At 36.7% G+C, this 21268-nt stretch overlaps 1 protein-coding gene across 5 annotated transcripts in view; it reads right to left on the bottom strand.

Moving 5' to 3' along the window:
• Positions 1-21268, bottom strand: part of snap91a (synaptosome associated protein 91a) — a 247694-nt gene that overhangs the window by 177837 nt on the left and 48589 nt on the right. For all 5 annotated transcript variants that reach the window (XM_039747584.1, XM_039747581.1, XM_039747580.1 and 2 more), the window contains one exon: positions 14507-14649. In XM_039747584.1, the coding sequence (XP_039603518.1) occupies positions 14507-14649 (143 nt within the window). The remainder of the gene's footprint in view (positions 1-14506; positions 14650-21268) is intronic.

Genomic DNA, 21268 nt, shown 5'->3' with positions numbered 1-21268 from the left:
CTGCATTGACTGCCATGAAAACAAAATATCGGTCAAGAATGAACATGGAGGATGATCTTCGAGTGTGTTTATCAAAAATTTCAGTCAGAATTGACATGCTATGTAAGCCCAAACAGCATTATCTTTGACAACTTTTCTAACATAAATGAAAATAAAATAAGCCAGATAATGATTACCGTTGTCTCTCTATTTATTATTGTATTTGTGTAGCAAGCAATGAACAACATGTAAAGAAAAAATTACATAATACTGTATATTAGTAATATTTACCCCCATTTACTAAACACATGAGCAATAAATTAATATGCCAGCGAAGGTTAACATTTGGGCCGCAAAAATGTTTGAATTGTGAATGTGGGCCTTGCATAAACAGGGCCTGAGAACCACTGCACTAGATTATATCTGAGCTTGATAAATTGAGCTGGTAAAGGTAATTCCAAAAGCTTAGGGAAAAATCAGCTCCAGACGATGGTTGAATTTATTATGAACTCAAGAGCAGAAAAATAAACATTAGGTTATTACTTGTAAGGACATTACTTATTTACATATAATTTCTAAACCTTTTATTTGCTTCAACTTTTACGCCATAGCAATTTTGGACACATCAATTAAAATACCTGTTGACAAACCAAAACCACTATTCAAGACGATATCTTTGATATTGACGGTAACATGGAACTACGCTTTTGTCCATCCCTTTAATTGTATCACATATGATGTATGCAGGTGATTGTATTCAAGAAGACTACCTTAGATCGTATACTATGACCTTGAACCCTACAGAGGTTTATTTTCTCCAGGGGTGCTGTTAACTGAAATTTGTTTTCCTCTCCTGCATCAGCAACTGTCAACATTTCAACCATAAAATCAATAGACAAATACAGTCAGGATTAGCGATGCAAATCTAAATCGGACAATTTTCACTACAAAAGACTCAAATGGTAATCGGTAAATTGGCCATTCACAAAAACTGATTATTGCAGCAACTGCTGTTCTAAGCTTTACAGAAATCAGTCTGTTTTACTTGCAAACTCGCTGACTGTGTTATCCTTCTAACTTCCTGATAAACATCTTATGGACATTTGATAGATTTGTGGGTTTTTAAGGGTTTATACTATGTTTATAATTTTCTTGTGTGTGTCATACGGTGTAAGTTTTAGTAAGAAATAAGTACTGCATAATTAAAATGGTAATCCATATTTATAATTACACCCCAAGAATTCCAAACGTCTAGCTACACTAGGAAAATAAAAAACACTATCAATAAGTAAATGTATATTTTAACTCTGCTTACCGCTGAGCGTTATTACACTGGGAACTCAGCCTGGGAAAGTTTGGCGGTAAACAGTCTCAAGCCCGTGTAAAAGAGGAGAGTTTGGCTGGTCTGCACTCATGATGGAATCAGGGCAAATCGCAAGAACCTTGATGCCTGACCACACACGAGATCCAACGGCACCAAAACACAATCAACATCGCAAAGAATTCAGAATAGCCACCCTGAACGTCCGAACACTCAAGAAACCCAGTAAAGAACACCAACTAATATCCGGGTGTGAGAAATTCAATATTAAAGTTCTCGCTATTCAGGAACACCGGCAGATCTTTGACGATGATCTCAAATTTGAATGGACCAACGAAATGAAATGGTTAAAAGTATTCTCCTCAGCAACAACTCAGGGCACAGGAGGAGTTGGTATTCTACTAGAGCCGAGTATAGCTTCGACCATAGCCAGTGCCCAAAAAGTTTCAGATCGCATAGTCGTTGTTCACCTAAACGGCAACCCTAAAGTCACCATAATCGCGATCTATGCCCCAAACAAATTGCAGCGAGAACAACGCAGAAGAGATGAACAAGAAAGAGGCTGAAAAGAATGGATTTTACACCGAATTGCAAACAACTCTAAACCAAATTCCACCTCACAATGTCATACTTGTACTCGGCGATTTCAATGCCAGACTAGGCAAAGATAGCCACAAGACCAACCCAAGTATCGTCTGTCGACACACGTTCCACGAGATCACGAACGACAATGGCCATCGTCTAATTGAACTGTGCGAGAGCCACAGTCTACGCCCAGCCAATTCACGCTTTCCACACCGCCCAAGTAGACTTTGGACTTGGCAGCATCCAAACCACAAGCTGGATGAACCTCACGCACAACTCGACCACATACTCATAAGCAGCAAATGGCTAAACTCGCTAAGAAATTGCCGAGCATATAACACCGTCGATGTTGATTCAGATCACAGAATTGTAACTGCGCACATCAAGATCAGCTTTCAAACGACCCGTAAAGCTCCAATTATCCGCCGGAAGTACAACGTTGAGGTACTCAAAAACCCTGAATTCCAACAGAGATTCGATCTAGAGCTCCAAAACCGGTTCAGTGCACTGGAGGAAGAAGGCAAGCCTACCAGCATTCAATCAACATATGACTATCTTGAGAGAGCAGTCGAGACGACATGCAGCGAAGTTCTAGGAATAAAACAAACGCAAGAGGAAGGGCCCTAACTGGGTGAGCACAACAATACTGAACCTCTTGGATGAATGGGACAAGGCCAAGAAGAAGTTCAACCAAAATAGATCTAGTGCTACTCAAAAACAGTGGAGGGAGTTAGCCGATAAAGTCTCAGATTTGTATCAGTCAGACTCAGCTGCCCACCTAAACAAACAACTTGAAGAACTCGAACTCGCTGCAAAAACAAACAAGCTCAGGAGAACCTGGGAGATTGTAAACGAACTTAGTGGCAAAGGAGAAAAGAAGCACGCAATTGTCAAAAAGCTAGATGGATCAATGCCTAGCTCTCAAGGTGAATTACTCGAAGAATGGACCAAGTACTTCGAGAATCTTCTAAATGGAAAGCTCCCCTCAGCCACCGACACACTCCCAAGTCCAGCCGCCAGGGACCTCCCGATTGAGACCAACAACTTTTCGCGGACTGAATTTGATGCTGCTGTTGACCAACTGAAGGAGCACAAATCCCCTGGTATTGACTATGCGTTCTCACCTGAAGTTCTTAAAGAAGGCGGCGATTTCATTCGTACAAAGCTACTCATGATTTGCCGATATGTTTACGAAAACAACACAGCGCCGAAGCAATGGACTACTAACATCATAGTTCCTATACCTAAAAAAGGCAACCTACAACTTATGACAAACTATCGAGGCATATCATTAATGTCAATCGCAGCCAAAGTGTACAACATTATGCTACTCAATCGAATTCAACCTGTAGTAGACACTCTATTACGTCCCAATCAAGCTGGTTTTCGCAAAGGGCGCAGTTGCACTCAACAAATCCACATCCTCCGTCCCCTATTCGAAGGTGCAGCTAGCAAGAATCTTCCGCTCTTTGCGACTTTCGTCGACTTTAGAAAAGCTTTTGATTCGGTCAAACGAACATTTATGTTTGCAATTCTTCGTCACTACGGCATCCCAGAGAAAGTAGTCAACGCAATTCAAACTCTCTATATTAATTCAACCAGCAAAGTGCTTGTAGACAATCACCTCTCAAGTGAGTTTACTACTAGAACTGGAGTACTCCAAGGCGACGTTTTGGCCCCTTTCATTTTCATTATTGTCATCGATTTCATCATGCGTAAGTCAGCAGGAGACTATGGTTTTATTACTCATCTTCGCCTAAGTTCGAGGCACCCCGAACAGAAAATCAACGATTTGGATTTTGCCGATGACAAAGGCAGTCACGAAAAAGCCCAACAACAACTTGAATGCGTCAGCAATGAAGGGCAAGTAGTTGGCTTAGAAATCAATGCCGAGAAGACCAAACAGATGATAGTAAATGCTGATTTCGGCCCTCAACTTCCACTTGTTCTTAATAACGAGTACATCGAAATAGTGAGCGATTTCAAATATCTCGGTTCGATGGTAGCCACTACATCGAATGACGTCAAGATACGTAAAGGACAAGCATGGGGCGCCTTTTGGAAATTAAAAAGCATCTGGCAAGCCAACAACATCTCCATACGCCTCAAAGTGTGCCTCTTTAAAGCCTCCTGTCTAAGCATACTCCTATACGGCAGCGAAACTTGGATCACAACAAACCAGCTCAAAAACACTCTCGATAGTTTTGCAATCAACTGCTATCGAGTAATCCTCAACATCAAGCGAATCGATCACATACCTGTCTCGGAAATCTACGCTTGTGTCTAACAACAACCATTATCAACTACAGTCCTACAGCGTCAACTGACATGGGTGGGCCACATGCTTCGTTGTCCACCAGATGAACTAATCAGGAAATACGCATTGTACGTCCTGCCAGGACAACTAGGCAAGGCCAGACGTGGAAGGCTTGCGCTCACATATGCCCAGTACATCTCCGATTCTTTCTGCAACGAGAGAATGACTGTGACAGAGATCGAAAAGGTGGCCCAGGACCGGGTTGCATGGCGGAAGATCGTTCTCGCCTGCACAAGCGTCATCACGTAGTGATACTCGCATGAGCAGCCGACCGATGATGATGATGATGATATTTTAACAACAAAAAGCTGTAGTGCAATAAATGATTAAAAATTATTAAAACCTGTCAATGCATGTACAGGGTGGGCCAAAAAGAAATACCACATTTCAAACATTTATTCAACAAAAAAGCTATACAATAAAATAAATTTCATTACGACATAAGAAAGGGTGTAGAAAAATTTTTTTTTTTTCACTGTGTTTTAAAAATTATGTCTTTAAGGTGGTGGCCATCATTAGCAATACACTCTCAGACAATTTCTGAATGCTCACATGACTCATTCAGCCATTTCAAGGGGAACAGCATTCTTGAGGGCTTCAAGGTTTTGAGGTAGGTGTGTGTATACCTTTGACTTGAGATAGCTCCACAAGTAGAAATCACATGGAGCGAGATCAGGCGTACGTGAAAGCCACCCAACATTGCCGCGCAGGGAGATCAACTTCCCCAGAAACATCTCCTGCAAACTTACATCGATCTCCGCACTGTATGAGCTGTTGCTCCATCCTGTTGAAACCAGGCATCCACTACATCCATTTCTTGCAGTTGAGGCCGCAAAAAGTTCTCTAGCATTTCAATGTAATGTTTTGAAGTGACAAAGACTCTTAACCCCCCCATCTACAATGCCAAATTCTGCAACAGCGCACCAAACTGTAACATGTTCACTGTGCATGGCTCTCTGATGAAGTTCACAAGGGTTGGTTTCAGACAATGGCAAAGGTTTTTCTTATTTACGCAACCATTCAAACGGAAATGTGCCTTGTTGCTGCACATGACAATGGCATCTCAATGAACAGTTTGCAGAATGTTTGCTCAAAACTCTACAGCTCTCCCAGTCTCTCAGTGAGTTCCTGTACCACCTTCATTTTGTATAGATGGAAATTAAGGTCCTCATGCAAAATCCTCCTCAAAGATGTGTTGGAAACAGCTAAGGCAGAAAAAAGTTTGTGCACTGATGTCTAGGAGACTGCAAAATTCATGCCCTTACAGCTTGGATGTTTACAGGTGTTCGTACAGTCCGAAGATGGCCTGGTCCAGAAACTCGGGTCTTCAACAATTCTATATAACATTGTAATTGCACAGAGAAATTCAAAGCATCTCAGATGCTAAACCAGATGCCAAACGAATGTACAACAGAGCAAGTGTTCTTTTTTTAATAATGGACCAGTTATTTTAAGAAAAGTAAACTATTATACACCAAAGCATGTGCTGTACAATTTCTTGATTGCACTACATGCATTTTACACTCTGCTGTCAGCTGCTGTATGAGTTTTGATGATGATATATTCACACCAAGGGGTGTGCTCCTGAAAGGTTAACATTCTAAGCAGAAGTCAGCAAAGCAGGCACAAGAACAAAAACACTGAGTCATTCAATGAACCTTAACATTAAACTCTGCAGGTGTCTAGCCTTCTTGCCTCTCTAGGAAGGAAAATATAAGTACTAAATTCAGGAAATAATAACATTACAAGATTTTTGCTTGAGTGATCCTCAACTTCATTGTTAAAAAATGAAAAAAAAAGCATTTTTTAAATCTCTTGAGTATACTTAAAGCATCACTAAATGATGTAGTATGATGAAAACACTGAAATGGATCACATCAAAGAGCTTAAATGATTCACTATGACCTCATTCTTCAGTACCTACTTCAAATAACACTTTGAATTATCAATAGCAAAGTGTATTTCACATTCAGTAAATAGAAAAAAATATTTTATTTCCTTGTGCTAGCTGTGTGTACCTACATTCAATTTTAGATTGGGCTGACTTTATGAAGCTTGCATGTTCACTATATTCACCCATGGATTTTCCTTTTGTATATATTGTACATAATTTTATACATGTGTTACAAGCTAAGCATGCTTTTTTGGTGTGTGTGTCTTGGTATTGTATTATTTTTGTGGAATACTTTCAATCCTTTGATGAAAAGAGAAAGGTTTTAATGTTACCGAAGGTGTGACCCCTCATGCCAAAACTTTATCTTGTGAATGGGCTTTTCAGTAGGATAATTCTGAATTCACTTCACCATCGTAACAAACCTATGAGTCAGCTGCAATGTGAAGGAAACAGGAAACAAAAAATTCTGTTTTAATTATGTCACACAGAAAAGACTGAAGACACCGCAGAAAAATAGATACCACCGGTTTTCGTTTTTGATGATAAGCTCCTATAAAAATGTTTTGCTTTTGTATTTTCCAGCAAACTGGGAAACAACATACTAATCATGATGAAAACTATGCTAAAACAGTATGCAAGACAAGGCGAGGGTCGGAGTGGTTCTCCACACAGGGTTGCTTACTGGTTTGCCAAGATTGGCTTAGTCGTAATATGACCCCTAGAAAAAAGTGAGTTAGAAAAATGATATATACAGTAATTGCTATAAAATTGAGAAAACACTGAAAAAAATTATTTAAAATAATAAAAAATGTAATTTTTTAGACCTACTTATCCTATTAAATCTTGTAAGAGGCCAGAGCATTATGTGCATTATACTTTTCATTAGTATTTTACACTAATGTGAGTTTATTCTTACTATGTAGACTAACAATGGTAATAACTACCGAGTATAATAAAGAACTGTATGATTTGTCGAAACATGAAACTTAATCCATTAAAGCAGTATTTATCCATAAATGTCAATTGAGTATGATAAATTACATTTTCCTTATGACTTTACTGACAAAAGAAAACAGAAATTACCACTCCGAATCACAAATTAATGAAAAACAATCATTTAATTGTCCTAAAGAAACTAACTTGTAAATAATAAATATGGGTTGGGTAACTAAGATGTCATGCATTATTGTTTTGGTTATTTTTCTTTTTGCCATAGTACACAATGAACAGCAAAAACTACTCTATACCTCCATTCTTTTTGAAGTCTGATTTGTTGAAGTAAGGATCTAGGGGGTCAAAACTTACCCAAGTTACAGTAATCGCAAGTTACAGTGAACTGGAAGGCGCACTTATTTACACTGAGCAAAACAAATTTAATGTGAAAAAACATTAGTCTTATTTCAAAAAACCTCATGGTCAAAACCAAAACATTTTCAAATAGCTGCTTCTCTTAAAGCTACCTGTGATAAATGTCGGATTGTTCTGATAAAAATTTGCCATAACTAAACCCAAGCAATTTCATGGTCAGTTTTCAATTAACTTTTATGAATTCAAAAAGACAATGATTTTTAGTGTGTAAATTACAAACAAAATAGGTTAAATAAAACAAGATATTTTATGACATGATTGTGAGCCAATTAAATCAAGAACGCATAGATCAGCATATTCCAGACATCATAGGAATGTAATTTATAAATAAGGTTCTTGAAGATATACGGAAACATTTTCTGAGAAGTCCTTACACAGTAACAAATAACTGTCTTGCAATTAGAATGAGTGAAGCATGGTGGCTTTTTTTAATCTCCTAACCACTGTCCGTGTAGAGTTTGCGTGTCTGTGTGAATTTTTCTCAGATATTTCCTTTTCCTCCCACAACATAATAATGTACATGTTGATTTAACAAGGGGCAGCACGGTGGTACAGTGGTAGCACTGCTGCCTCGCAGTTAGGAGACCCGGGTACGCTTCCCGGGTCCTCCCTGCGTGGAGTATAGATGTTCTCCCCATGTCTGCGTGGGTTTCCTCCCACAGTTCAAAGACATGCAGGTTAGGTGCACTGGCGATTCTAAATTTTCCCTAGTGTGTGCTTGGTGTGTGTCCTGCGGTGGGCTGGTGCTCTGCCCGGGGTTTGTTTCCTGCCTTGCGCCCTGTGTTGGCTGGGATTGGCTCCAGCAGACCCCCGTAACCCTGTAGTTAGGATATAGCGGGTTGGATAATGGATGGATGATTTAACAAGTAATTTTAAATATTCCAGGGGCAAGTAGTGTTACTGTGCATTGTGCTGGACTAGCAAACTGTGGTTTTCAGTGATACCTTTTGCTTATTGCTTGTCAACAATTGAAAATCATCCATTGGAATTTAACTCATTGCCACCCTCCTATAGAAATGGCAGACACAAAAAAATAACAACAGTTTACATTAGAAAAAAAAACTTGACATATTTGTGGCTCTCGATTCTGGCAAAAAGAAAAAAGATGTTGCCAGTAAATTAGGAAATTCGCCATAGACATTGTCAGACCGAGAAAAATAGAAGAAAAATCTCGGGTTGCAAACATTGTACCTCCTCATAAACATATGCAAACTAATGTATTTGAAGATGTCGAAAAAGCAGTTATTCCTCTCATCATTGGCAAATCAACCAGTCCTCTGTGTTTTAAGCAAGTTGCATTCCTTTCCTGTACGAGTATAAAGCAAACCAGCGAGCTTGGATGACTTGAGACATTTTGGGAAACTGGCTTCGACAACTTGACAAGGATATTGTGACGTGTGAGTCACTGTCTTGCACCCCAAAACATGAGGCTGAGTCTCAGTACTTTAGGCAAAACCAGCTTTATTTAACTTGAAACAGGAACAGCACAGATCTACCACTTTCCTATACACAGACACAGCAGTCAAGCAGGGTCGTAGCCAGGTTAGTGGCTGAGTAATACTGTTCCTTGCATTTATAATATTCCTTGCATCACCCATCGATGACAGGCGCTTATACCGCGACAACGTTCAGCTCGGATTTGCTTCTATGGTGCTCCACAGAAGAACTGTGACAAGCAAGCTTCAAGATGCACTTCGACGAGTCGTCCCGTTACGGTGAGTGGCTAGGGGATGAGGGGTTGGGGTGTTTGTCCTAAAAGAGTTCAGAAACCTCACAATATGAAGAAGAACAAAAGGAAGATTCTGCTTCTGATTGATAACTGCGCTGCTCACAGCATGCTTCTACATTTAGATAATGTTGGAGTTGATTTCCTCTAACCCAACTGCACGGCAGTACTTCAGTCACTGAATTTGGGCATCACTCTCATCCTGAAAATGTATTATCACAAAGGAAATGCTGAGAAACATTCTCAGCAGCATAATTTGCAGACAAGAGGAGATGAAAATTAACATTAAAGAAACTATTGAAATGATTGCAAACGCCTGGATGCAAGTTAAAGAAAGCACTATAGCGACAAATACAGAATCTCATTACAACTAAATTATTTTTTAGGTCTCAGGCACTTCGTTGTAACGGAATTTAATATGTATTCCAAAGCTTAGGGGCAACAACTGCAAAAGCACAATCCCCTCTAAACTTTAGTCTAGACCTTGGCACAACCAATAACGTCTGGCCAGGGGACCTCATTGATCACGAAGGAGAGTAAGGATATAAGAGGTCAGTAAGATAAAAGGGGGCTAACGAACTGTAAAAGTTTAAACTCAATCCTGTATCGAACAGGAAGTCAGTGAAGAGGCGCTAAAACTGGTGTGATGTAATTCTGTTTTCGTGTGCCTCTTAGAAGCCTGGCAGCAGCCTTCTGGACTAGCTGAAGACAAGCATGGGATGACCGATTAACTCCAGTGTATAAAAAGTTGCAATTGTCAAACCAAGAAGAGACAAACACATGAATGTGTTTCATGTACAGAAGGAAAGGGCTTGACCTTAGTTAATACTCTGAGTTGATATAAAGAGGCTTTAAAAATTTAGTTAAACTGTTTATCAAATTTAAGGGCATTATCAAAAATTACACCAAGAGTCTGTAATTTAGACTTCCTATCCAATAAGAATTGAAGTTAAAAATATCAACATGGAAAAAATGCATGTATAAACTTATATTTGCTCAAGAAATGTACAGGTATTTTATATAGTATTTCATTTGCAACATTTTCATAGTAAAACTTTAATTTCATGGGTCTAAGCAGCAGAGTGTTCAGTTTTTGATCTGGTAAGTCTATAGAGATAGGATAAGCTTGATTGCTCCCTTGATACAGCGGCTGTTATTCAGCAGCTAATTATGCTATTTAAATGAACCATTAGTATTCTACTAACAGTTATTTGACAATATAACCTGCATTGTAACCTTCTCTCAGAAAATGTAATGTCTTATGTTCTTGCACTTAATGTTTTCCTTTGACACATTTTCCTAATAAATTGTCCATATTAATATTGTATTCACTCTTGAGGGGTGATCTACCCAAGGGATATAGTCTAAATATAGCTTTTTAGCCGAGTTGAGGAAAAAGCCAAGCATACACAGATAGGGCCCATGAATCAGGGTAATGCCCCGGAGAGGGTGTCAGAGAAGCAGTTTTACAAATACCCCTGATAAAGAGAGATAGACAGAGCCAATGGAAATTCTTAGGGCTGTAACTGACAAACACTCTCATTTTTGGTCATACTGCGGGTGTGTAGCTCAAAATTACTTTATGACTCCTACCTTTCAAACTAAACAAAAGGCTTAAGATTACTGTGGTTTTCAAGACTGATTAGAAAACTGTGGTTCAACCCCAGAAGCAACCCCACCATGTAATTTAAAGTCTGTTCCTTTCCATTATAAAAATTAGTTAGCATTTGGGAGCCAGAGATATACACTTGTATTGTGAAACCTGAAAGACATAAAATTTCAAGTTACTCCATCAGGTTAGATCAGGGAACCCCTACATTTCCACCCCCCTCTTATCTTAATTAATAAAGGGACTTTTGCAGTTTCACTGGCAATATTTCCGAGAATTGGAAACTGTCCCTTTCATTACCCACCTTTTTCTAATAATACCTATATGATTATAACTTTTTTGTTAATATTTTACCTATTTTCCTACCATTAATAGTGTGGTGTGTTGTACTCTCTGCTTTGCCCTGTTTTTGTGGCTTCTCTAAGCACCATTGTACTTCTTTGTTTCTTGATGTCCTCTCCCCTCCAGGCTGTTACATAACAAATATCTTTCCTTCCTTAGCCTTGTCAGAGCACCGTTTTATTAAAACTACTGCACACACAGCTGAAAGAGTCTGTTTGAAGAAACAAAACCTTGACATACTTTAAAAACCGTGAAAATGGTTGTGGATTTTAAAAGCTCCTACATCCCTGGCTATAAACGCTGTCACTGTCAACAGGGTGGAATTGTTTAAATTTCTTAGCAACACTATCACTCAAAGCCTAAACTGGGATGAAAACTTAACTTCTCTAATCAAAATAACTTAGCAGTGAATATTTTTCTATTCCTTCTTAAAAGGTTTAACCCATCTAAATCAGCAATGATTCAGTTATAGGGAATAATCACAATGATCTAACAGGATGGCGGCGCAATCAGACGCAGCGGCCCCCCTCTCTCCATATGTACCATGAAGCCGAGAGAGAAACAGTATTTCGACTCTCCTGTATGTTCTGCACATATAGTGAATTGACAATAAAAGGCGATTTGATTTGATTCTCCATAAGAGTCTATGTAGTACGGCAATACATTTGCTTATTCAAAAGAAACTGCAGCATAAAATTCAGACAGCAAAGAGGATTGTATGCTTGAAACTGAATTCTCTTATGGAGTCCTATATACCACAGTTCAGAAAATATGCTGGAATTATAATCAAAGACCATACCATACAGGTCATTAAAGACAAAAAACCTACTCCGCACATAGAGCTTTTCTTCTGCTACAATCCATCCGTTTAAAGATCATGTTTGTTTCGTCTCTGTCTCTTCCTAATCTCCAAAACCCTCCATCCAAACTAAATTATGTTTGCTTCATAAATACTTACTTTATATATTCAAGGCATGAGTGCAATTCTGCTTTATTAAATTCTTTCATACGTTTGTATTTTTATTAAATATACTAGCAAAATACCCACGCTTCGCAGCGGAGAAGTAGTGTGTTAAAGTTATGAAAAAGAAAAGGAAACATTTTAAAAATAACGTAACATGATTGTCAATGTAATTGATTTGTGACTGTTATGAGTGTTGCCGTCATCAAGGATTTGATTATCATTATTTCTTTCAATCAGGTTCGTATTTGGAGGATGTGTTGTGTTCAAGTTATATTCCGCGTTTGTCAACCGTTGTAAAGATAACAGGTTTCACTCATCAAAGTGTTTAGCGGCAGCGTGTCAATGAACTTAATTTAAACTTAAACTTTACACCTTGCTTTCCTATTGATATGTCTACAAAGGCTTGTTCAGATTCAGAGGGTTGTTTCTTTCTTACTTCATCAATAAACAGCTCGTCTTCCTATTTATCTGAGACATCACACACTGCATGCACGGGATTACCTTTCCCAGTCCTGCAAAGTCAGTTCACGTGAGCCGCTCGGAGTACATGCATCGAAGGTTCTCAACTGTGCTTGTGTTATCTCGTGCGATCTTGCGATGTCCAAGGCTTTATTTAATGTTAGCTCAGACCTGGCACTTAAAAGTTTCTCTCGCCGAGTTTGTGCCAAACACTAGTCTATCCCTGACCATCTCATCTTCGTTTGCATAAACACAGTCCTTCACCCGCGAATATTTAGCGGCAGCGTATCTATTGGATTGCTGCTGACAGACGGCCTTATATGGGCAGGCACTCAATTATGTGGGAGGCGTAACGATGAGGGACGCAACTCCACCTTACATGTACGTAAGTAGGTTCCAGTTATGACCGTTACGCGTAGAATTTCGAAATTAAACCTGCTTAACTTTTGTAAGTAAGCAGTAAGGAATGAGCCTGCCAAATTTCAGCCTTCTACCTACACGGGAAGTTGGAGAATTAGTGATGAGTCAGTCAGTCAGTGAGGGCTTTGTCTTTTATTAGTATAGATTGGTCACTACCAATGTATGCAACGTCATGATAGTGTCATATATTACATATTGTGTTTTAGCAACATTTATGTTTAGTATGTGTACTGATGTAACACCAAGGGTTCAATTGACCACCTATGGGCTACGCTATGCGCCAGATACTACTCATTTTAACATGTACTACTGTATAGTCTGGGAAACAAGTTTTTGGGCACTGTGCATAGAAACTGAACACTTTTATGCACATATATATATACATATATATATATATATATATATACACATATACATACATATACACATATATATATATACATATATATATATAATATTATATATATATATATATATATATATATATATATATATATATATATATATATATATATATATATATATATATATATATATATATATATATATATATATATATATATATATATATATATATATATATATATATATATATATATATATATATATATGCCAGAAACACTCATGACAATGACAAAACAATTACATTGTCAATCATGTTACGTTATTATTAAAATGCTTCCTTTTCTTTTTACTTCTCCGCTGCCAAATTTTTGCTATTTTGCTATATATATATATATATAGCAAAAGATATATATCAGATATATATCAATGACAAAACAATTACATTAACAATCATCTTACGTTATTTTTAAAATGTTTGCTTTTCTTTTTCATAACTTCTTTAACACACTACTTCTCCGCTGCGAAGCGCGGGTATTTTGCTAGTAATATAATAAAAAGGACATGTTGGCAGATTCTATGACATATATTCTTCCCTAGTGTTAATCTCACCTGCTACCTATTTTTTATTTTTATTATAGCCCTTGATTTAAAGTTGGTTAGCAAGGAAGCATAAATCTAAGGCAGGCAGATAAAGCTGAGTTTAAAGTGATCACCTTTGTCCAAAAAACTACATAATATTTTATTACTTGGAAAAGGATTTTTTTCTAAATGCTAACAATATTTAAATAAGCAAGAGAAAAGATTGTTAAAAAGATGATGTATGAAAGATGCAAACATGCATCTTTCATACATCAACATTCAACATTCTCACTGTTCTCTTCTTCATCTTGTGAATAGAACCAATAGAATAGCTATAAACGTTGAGTAAAAAAAAGTCGCCATAACAGTAAACATATTTATTAATATTTACTAAACTCCTTCATAATCAGCTTCATCATCCTTACTTCCTATCTTTCTTAAATTGCTTGACTTTATCAACTGCTATTGATTGTGAAATGTGAAAGCAGTCATCACAGAATGGGACAAACACAATACTATATCAAAAACATAATTTTAATTTCATAATTGTGAAATCAAAATATTCCTACTTTTCAAGAATTATTTGTATGATAGTTACCTCATTCCCATGGACCATCATGTGATGCGTTGTGACCAAGGCCTTAAATACGACCACCCAACTGCTATTCGTTGCCCTCTCAAACAGAGTGTCTGCCATCTGTGGGATATTAACGTTGGTTTCATTGGTAGCCTGAATAAGATCTGAAAAGAAAGATTACAAAGTTGTTACTGTACACTTTGGGTAGTGTAATTATTTTATTAGAAATAACCACTTATTACAGTAACACATTGCACTCAACACCAATGAAACTTTTCATAGTATTTTGTCTAAAAGAGACTACTTTGATTCAACTTACATCATAGTGAATACGCAGTGGAAATTTCATAACATTTCAAGGAAACACAGGGTAAAAGTGGGAATGAAGGAAGGAGCAATAATATTATTATTATTATTGTTGTTGTTTAACAATAATAATAATAATTCACAATATCAAATCTTAAACAGATTAAAGAATTTTCAATGGACAGCTTAGCTGTTAGCTAAACAATTGGGCTTAATGGACTGAATTGTCTCCTCTTATTTGTCAAATTTCTTTTGTTCTTATGTAGGACTGGTAAAGGTTCCAGATTAGGTGGCCTACACAAATGAATTCTACTTAAAGATACTTTATGCTTTATTTCAAAACTACAACTGACACAACGCACTGTTTTCATAATAAAATGACTGAAACTTCACAGGTACACTATTATAACTTGTTGTGAACATTTGATGGTGAAAATAAACATTATCATAATCCCATACCAAACTACAATCTACTAGTACAAACTACAAGTACTGCACAAAAAAAGGTTATCTTTCAACACAAACTAAAGTGTTTTTTGGTTATGTAGAAAGTCAGAGGTTGGGCAACAGCTAGCACAGTTACCTCACTACTCAAGAAAAAAATGGGTCTGAACTGAAGCAAATCCAGTTCTTTCTTTCTGAAGTCTGAATATTGTCCCATGATCCATGTAGATTTTTTTGCAGGTGCTTTTTTGCCTCCCACCGGTTATATTGTCAGGCAGCAATTATTGGTCTTGAATGAGTAAGTTTGTGTGAGTGACTGTGTTCTGAAATAAACTGATGCTAAACATGTGGAACTTAAGGTATGAATTCCTGCAACACTAAAGCTGAATTATGCCAATTCAGTAAATTAAATGAGGCATGCCTATAATTAAACTGGAGCCTACAAAAAAAAAACAAATACAATTAACCCAAAATATAACCACAAAATTGCCAAACAAATTTAATCCAGTTCAGGCAGAATCTATCCTAGCAGCACTGGGCCCAAGGCAGGAAATAACTGCTGGATAAAACCAAATGTATACAAGTTGTATAAAGCAATGTATAAAATATATGACAACAGCTTGCTCCAGCCAACATTTGAGAAGGTGCAGTGCTAGGTTACAGCATTTAAGTAAGCAGGCAGATTAATGGCTAAAATTTTGTCACAATATACTCCCTATTCATTTCTCAAGATCTGGCAGAGTCACTTATAATGACACCAGTGCTGCAGGAAGTCCTGGATATTTGACACAGGGGAATATTGTAAAAGGTACAATAAAAGTTACGCTCACTTTGAAATCTACACACAAAAGAACATATCTTTGACTTGTAAAATACCAAGTAGTATATTCCATTCATTTCTCCAGGTTTGCTGTGAAGTTTCTGGTTCCCTCTTGCATTCTTATTTCTTCACAAACATAGTATACCTGTATATGCATTTGCCACATGAACTTACATTCTAAAGTTAAGCTTTTTCTATAAATAAAAAGCACCCCAAAAAATAAAAGCTTAAAAAGTTTTTAAATATGTCCTTTTTGAGTTTCGCTAAAACACAACATGCCTTCTGTGTTTCCAGCATATGTTTGTGACAACAAATGGGATCTGGAAATAATCATTCCATTGCATATTCCTGGTACCATTTTTCTTGAGGTAAGGATACATTTTCTATTCATTTATGTGAGTTCACTTCACACATAATTATGGAAGTAAATCATAACAAAACCGACCACGTGGCTTGAAAAGCCTACTGTGATTTTGTCTTATAGTGGAAACCACATCCCAAGGGAGATGAAAGGATACAGCTGGTCTTCTTTTTAATATAGCTCTTTTTCTCATTCAAAAAATGACATGTATAAGCTATTTCATAACATGTGCCTTGGAAAATTGATGTATTCAGTAAGTTTTTATTTTTAGTTTTCAGTATGTTTTATTTATTTTTATTTTTTCATTTTCCAGTGGTACTTCATGCCCCATTATAAAACACCAGTGCGGACAAGGTATTATTTTAAATTAATAGAAAATGCTTAACTTTAGAACACAATTTTTCATGTCAAATACATATATACCATGTTTGTAAAGAAAGAACTTTGACTTGAAAAAATAACCAAACTTATCCTTTACCAAATCAAAGCTAGGTCCAAGTCTTGTGAGGCAGTAACATTTCTTGCTGTGCTACTGTGTAGCCAAAAATGTCATGTTCTATATATAAACATATTTAAAATGAATTATTAGTTCCTTTCAGTAATTCTTTTGAAGTATATTTGAAGTTTTTTACAGTAGTTATCATGATAAAGCAGAACCATATCACTGTGACGGCAGGAGCATTAAGAAAGTGTAGTTAAAGAAATGATAGTGCAAACGAAGATTACTGTACATTCCTTGGATTGCAAAATAGGCCAAAAAATCAATTTTAGATTAAATCAAATTCTGAAAAGCTAGAAAGCCTGGTGCAATACATGTATTTTCAGAATTGACTTAATGGATAATAACATTCTCAAACCCACTTTATCCAGTTGACAGTTATGGGGGCAACAGTCCAACCTGGAAACACTGGACACAAGACTGGATAGCAGGCCCATTCTCACACATATTCATTCACACACAGGGTTTCTATACAATTGTTAATTAAACTAAGATGCCTGTCTTTAAGGATGTGAGAGGAAAACTGGAGTACCTCAAGGAAAACACACATAAATACAGAGAAAATATACAGAACGGCAGCAGGCCATGGGATTCAAACCGTACAAGCTGGACTACTGAGGCAAAAGTACTATCAACTAAGACATTTTGCTGACCATGGATAACACAATAACATATTTTGTCATATGTCAGAAATAGTCGATTTAAATAAAATCAAGTGTGAAGGAACTCCTGGATGGATGGCCAAACACAGCATTGATGGTTGGTGGTACCTTTACTGGCTGGAGTGCCAATAAAATGAATGGGGAGTAGTTGATTGCTTGTTGGGATAATATGCTCCCGAGTATGGTGGGTGGCAGCACTCTGCCTGGATCCTAGCATGGTTAAATGGGAATTGTACTTGGAGCGGGAAGCCATGTCAGTGACCTCTGGGCCTGCTTCCCTGCCCTCTCCTGTCTGACCCAGAAGGGCTTCAAATGTATACTAGTAATGTACCAGAAGTATTTCTGGGTTCCTCTTTTAAAAAAAAAAAAAAGCATGTCTTCTTCCTCAAGTGACACAAACTCAGAAGTGGAATGAGACAAAGCCGATATGTTGTGGAGAGGTAAGAAGAAAATAAAGGGTAGTGGAAAATAGTATCTTGCTAGTAGTAAAATAAAGCCTGGTGAAAGAAAAACAAAGAAGAAAAGGCTTATTTGAACCTGGGACTGTGTACAGGGTTGTTGTTTTTGAGGTTTGGAGTTCTATGATGTTGTAATTATACTTCAAAGACACATGATATTCCATATGGTGTTCCACAAGGATCTACATGCTTCCATTAGGTCAGATTATGTCAAGGCATAACGTCAGCTACCAAAGCTATGCTGATGATAAACAACTGTATTTATCAATAGCGCCTGATGACCGTGACTCTCTTGGTTCACTGACCCAATGTCTTATTTTTGTTTCTAAATGGACGAGTAGTAATTTTCTCAAACTATATAAGAAGGAAACCGAAATCTTCGCTATTGGAAAAATTGAGTTAGTGAAGGAATTAGAAATATACTTGATCCATATGAAGCTTAAAAGTCAAGACGGAAGTAAAGAATTTAGGGGTAATTATTGATTCTAACCTAAATTTTAAATCACATATTAATCAATTACCAGGTCAACATTTTTTCACTTACGGAATATAGCAAAAGTTAGATCCCTTATAACTTTGCAAGAATGCAGCAGCCAGAATCTTGACTGGGAAAAGAAAATCAGAGTACATCTCTCCAGTTTTGATATCATTACGTTGGTTAACTGTCGCATTAAGAATTAACTTTAAAATATTGCTAATGGTTTACAAAGTCTTAAATAATCTCGCTCTGTTCTATGTTTTGGAATGCCTGTCACCTTACACTGCAAGTCGTAACCTCAGATCTTCAAATGAGTGTCCGCTTATAATTCTAAGAACTAAACTTAAAAGAAGTGGTGAGACAGCCTCCTGCTGTTACGCAGCTAAAATACTGAATAGTTTACCAATAGGTTAATATGGTGGAGCACTTTAAAAAAACTGCTAAAAACCCATTATTTTAACATGGCTTTCTTAGAGCTACATTTTAGTGTATCCCTGTTAAGCTATATGTGCATGAAATTATCATTTTCATCAAGGCTCCACAATCCATACTAATCCCTACTATTCTCTGCTGTTCTTTTTCCATTTTTTTGTGGTGGCATTCTGTGCTACCACCACCTGATCAAGGCACCATGCAGTCCCTACATTGATGGATTGAAGGCAGTAGATGTCCACATCACCATCATCATCAAATTATTTCACATGAAACCTGAAAGACATAAGGACTGATTTAGATCATTTATGCTAGGTAGAATGCCCAGTTGGGGCTGGGCAGTCTCATAGCCTTGGAACCCCTGCAGATTTTGTTTTTTTTTTTCTCCAGCCCATTTTGGTTTTTTTTTTCTGTCCTTCTGGCCATCTGACCATACTTTATTCTTTGTATTCTTAGTATTGCCTAATTTTATTTTTGTTTCATATAAACATTTCTTTTTTCATCTTGTAAAGCACTTTTAGCTACACCATTTGTATGAAAATGTACAATATAAATAAATGTTGTTGTTGATGATGCAAGATGGCCTTGTGTAGCAAATTTTAAGAAGATTTCTTCCAATGCAAAAAATATGTTGCCATACCTCACACCATCTGACAGCTTTTCACATAACAGTTTCTCTAGCCAAACTGTTAACCCTCATTTGTTTCTGCGCTGCACCTGCTAGTGCTAGTTGCTGATAGTATTACTATAAAAAATAGTTACATATTTTAACTTAGATTCACATTAGTAAAAGTCTTGTATGTCCATGTGTTTTGCATGTTTAATTCAACTTTTGTGGAAAAAGAATGTGCCACAAAAATAAACATTATCTATTTTATATGAATTAGGATGTCTATGTACAAGAATTTACTTTTTACTTCAACTGTATGAGTAAAGATAGCTGTGCTATCTGGAGATTAGGAATACAGAATTTAAAAGCTACTTGAATCAAAGGTCTAAAATTATTGCTTAAGAAAAAACTTGGTCTGACTAACCCAGTTGAGGAGATAGCTCAATTAGCAATTAATTCCCAAGTTTTTTTTTTCCATGTTGATTAAATTACTATAGGATAGATACTTTAAATCAAGTTACAAAACATAAACAGCTACAGAGTTCAGACCATGGTGCTGGTGTATTTTGTTCTAGCATTATTTTAGCTGGGATATTGTTTTTAACTGCATGTAACATATTTCATATTGTGAAGGTAGCCATTTATATTAACACCATCACCTGTTCTTAAACAGTTTTGTTTTTGTGTGGACAATATTTGTACTTATGAAGCGACAAATATTTTCTAAATTATAAAAGCTCTGTGTTCCACTACTAACAAAATAGTTTAAATTATGCATTACATTACCTTATAAAACAGTGTAGCTTTAGTAAACATCAGTAATAATCTTTACTTTTCTATACACAACTGGAAAATCAGTTTTAATGCAGAATAGCACAGGAACACCATATAAGCCATATTTGTACCTTTGTAAGCCAAACTCCTTCCATACATGGATCAATGGACTGAACAATTTTACTATAAATAGACAAAGAAAAGTAGGTATTGAAAATGGATACATTACAAGATGTTCAACACGATAATTAATTAATATATAGGTGGATGGAACAGTCAAGGAAAATGGGATCTTGAAAAAGCAGAATAAAACCACAAGAAACTGGTGATTTTGGAAACTGATGGACAAATTAAAATGCACAATAGAAAAAGTAAGGTACTGAAAATTTAAACAAGATAAATGTGTTTCTGAAAATTAATACTGGTATACAGCTACAAAGAAGTACAGATAATTGTTAGAGATAGATGCTAACCACCAAATCTATCAACAAATGCAGAAGAGATATAGTAATTTTACAGTAATAATCATAACATAACTCAAATTTCTCAAAACCACTCAATCCACGTCAAAGTGGTGGTTGGACTCTGTCCAGGCAGCATTGCATGCATGGTATAAAACTGGATGGAACTGCAAACATTTGCTGTGTCCATTCACACACAAAACTACACTCACACAGGGTTAATGTAAAATTGCTGATTAACCTAGCAAACATGTCTTTGGAATGTGAAAGGTAACCCAAGATGGATGGAGAAACACCCACATACAACACAACATACAACTGCCCATGAGTGAATATCGTTTCTTTTTCGAATGTTTGTCCCTGTGATTTGTTAATTGTCATAGCAAGAGCTATTCTAACAGGAAACTGTAAACATTTTAATATGAATGGTATATCAAGATCTCCTTTGGTGTCTAACGTATTACCTTTCTTCTCACCT

Source organism: Polypterus senegalus, chromosome 3 (genome assembly GCF_016835505.1).
Source record: "Polypterus senegalus isolate Bchr_013 chromosome 3, ASM1683550v1, whole genome shotgun sequence".
Classification (NCBI taxonomy): Eukaryota; Metazoa; Chordata; class Cladistia; order Polypteriformes; family Polypteridae; genus Polypterus; species Polypterus senegalus.
This window is presented reverse-complemented; position numbering and strand designations above follow the sequence as displayed.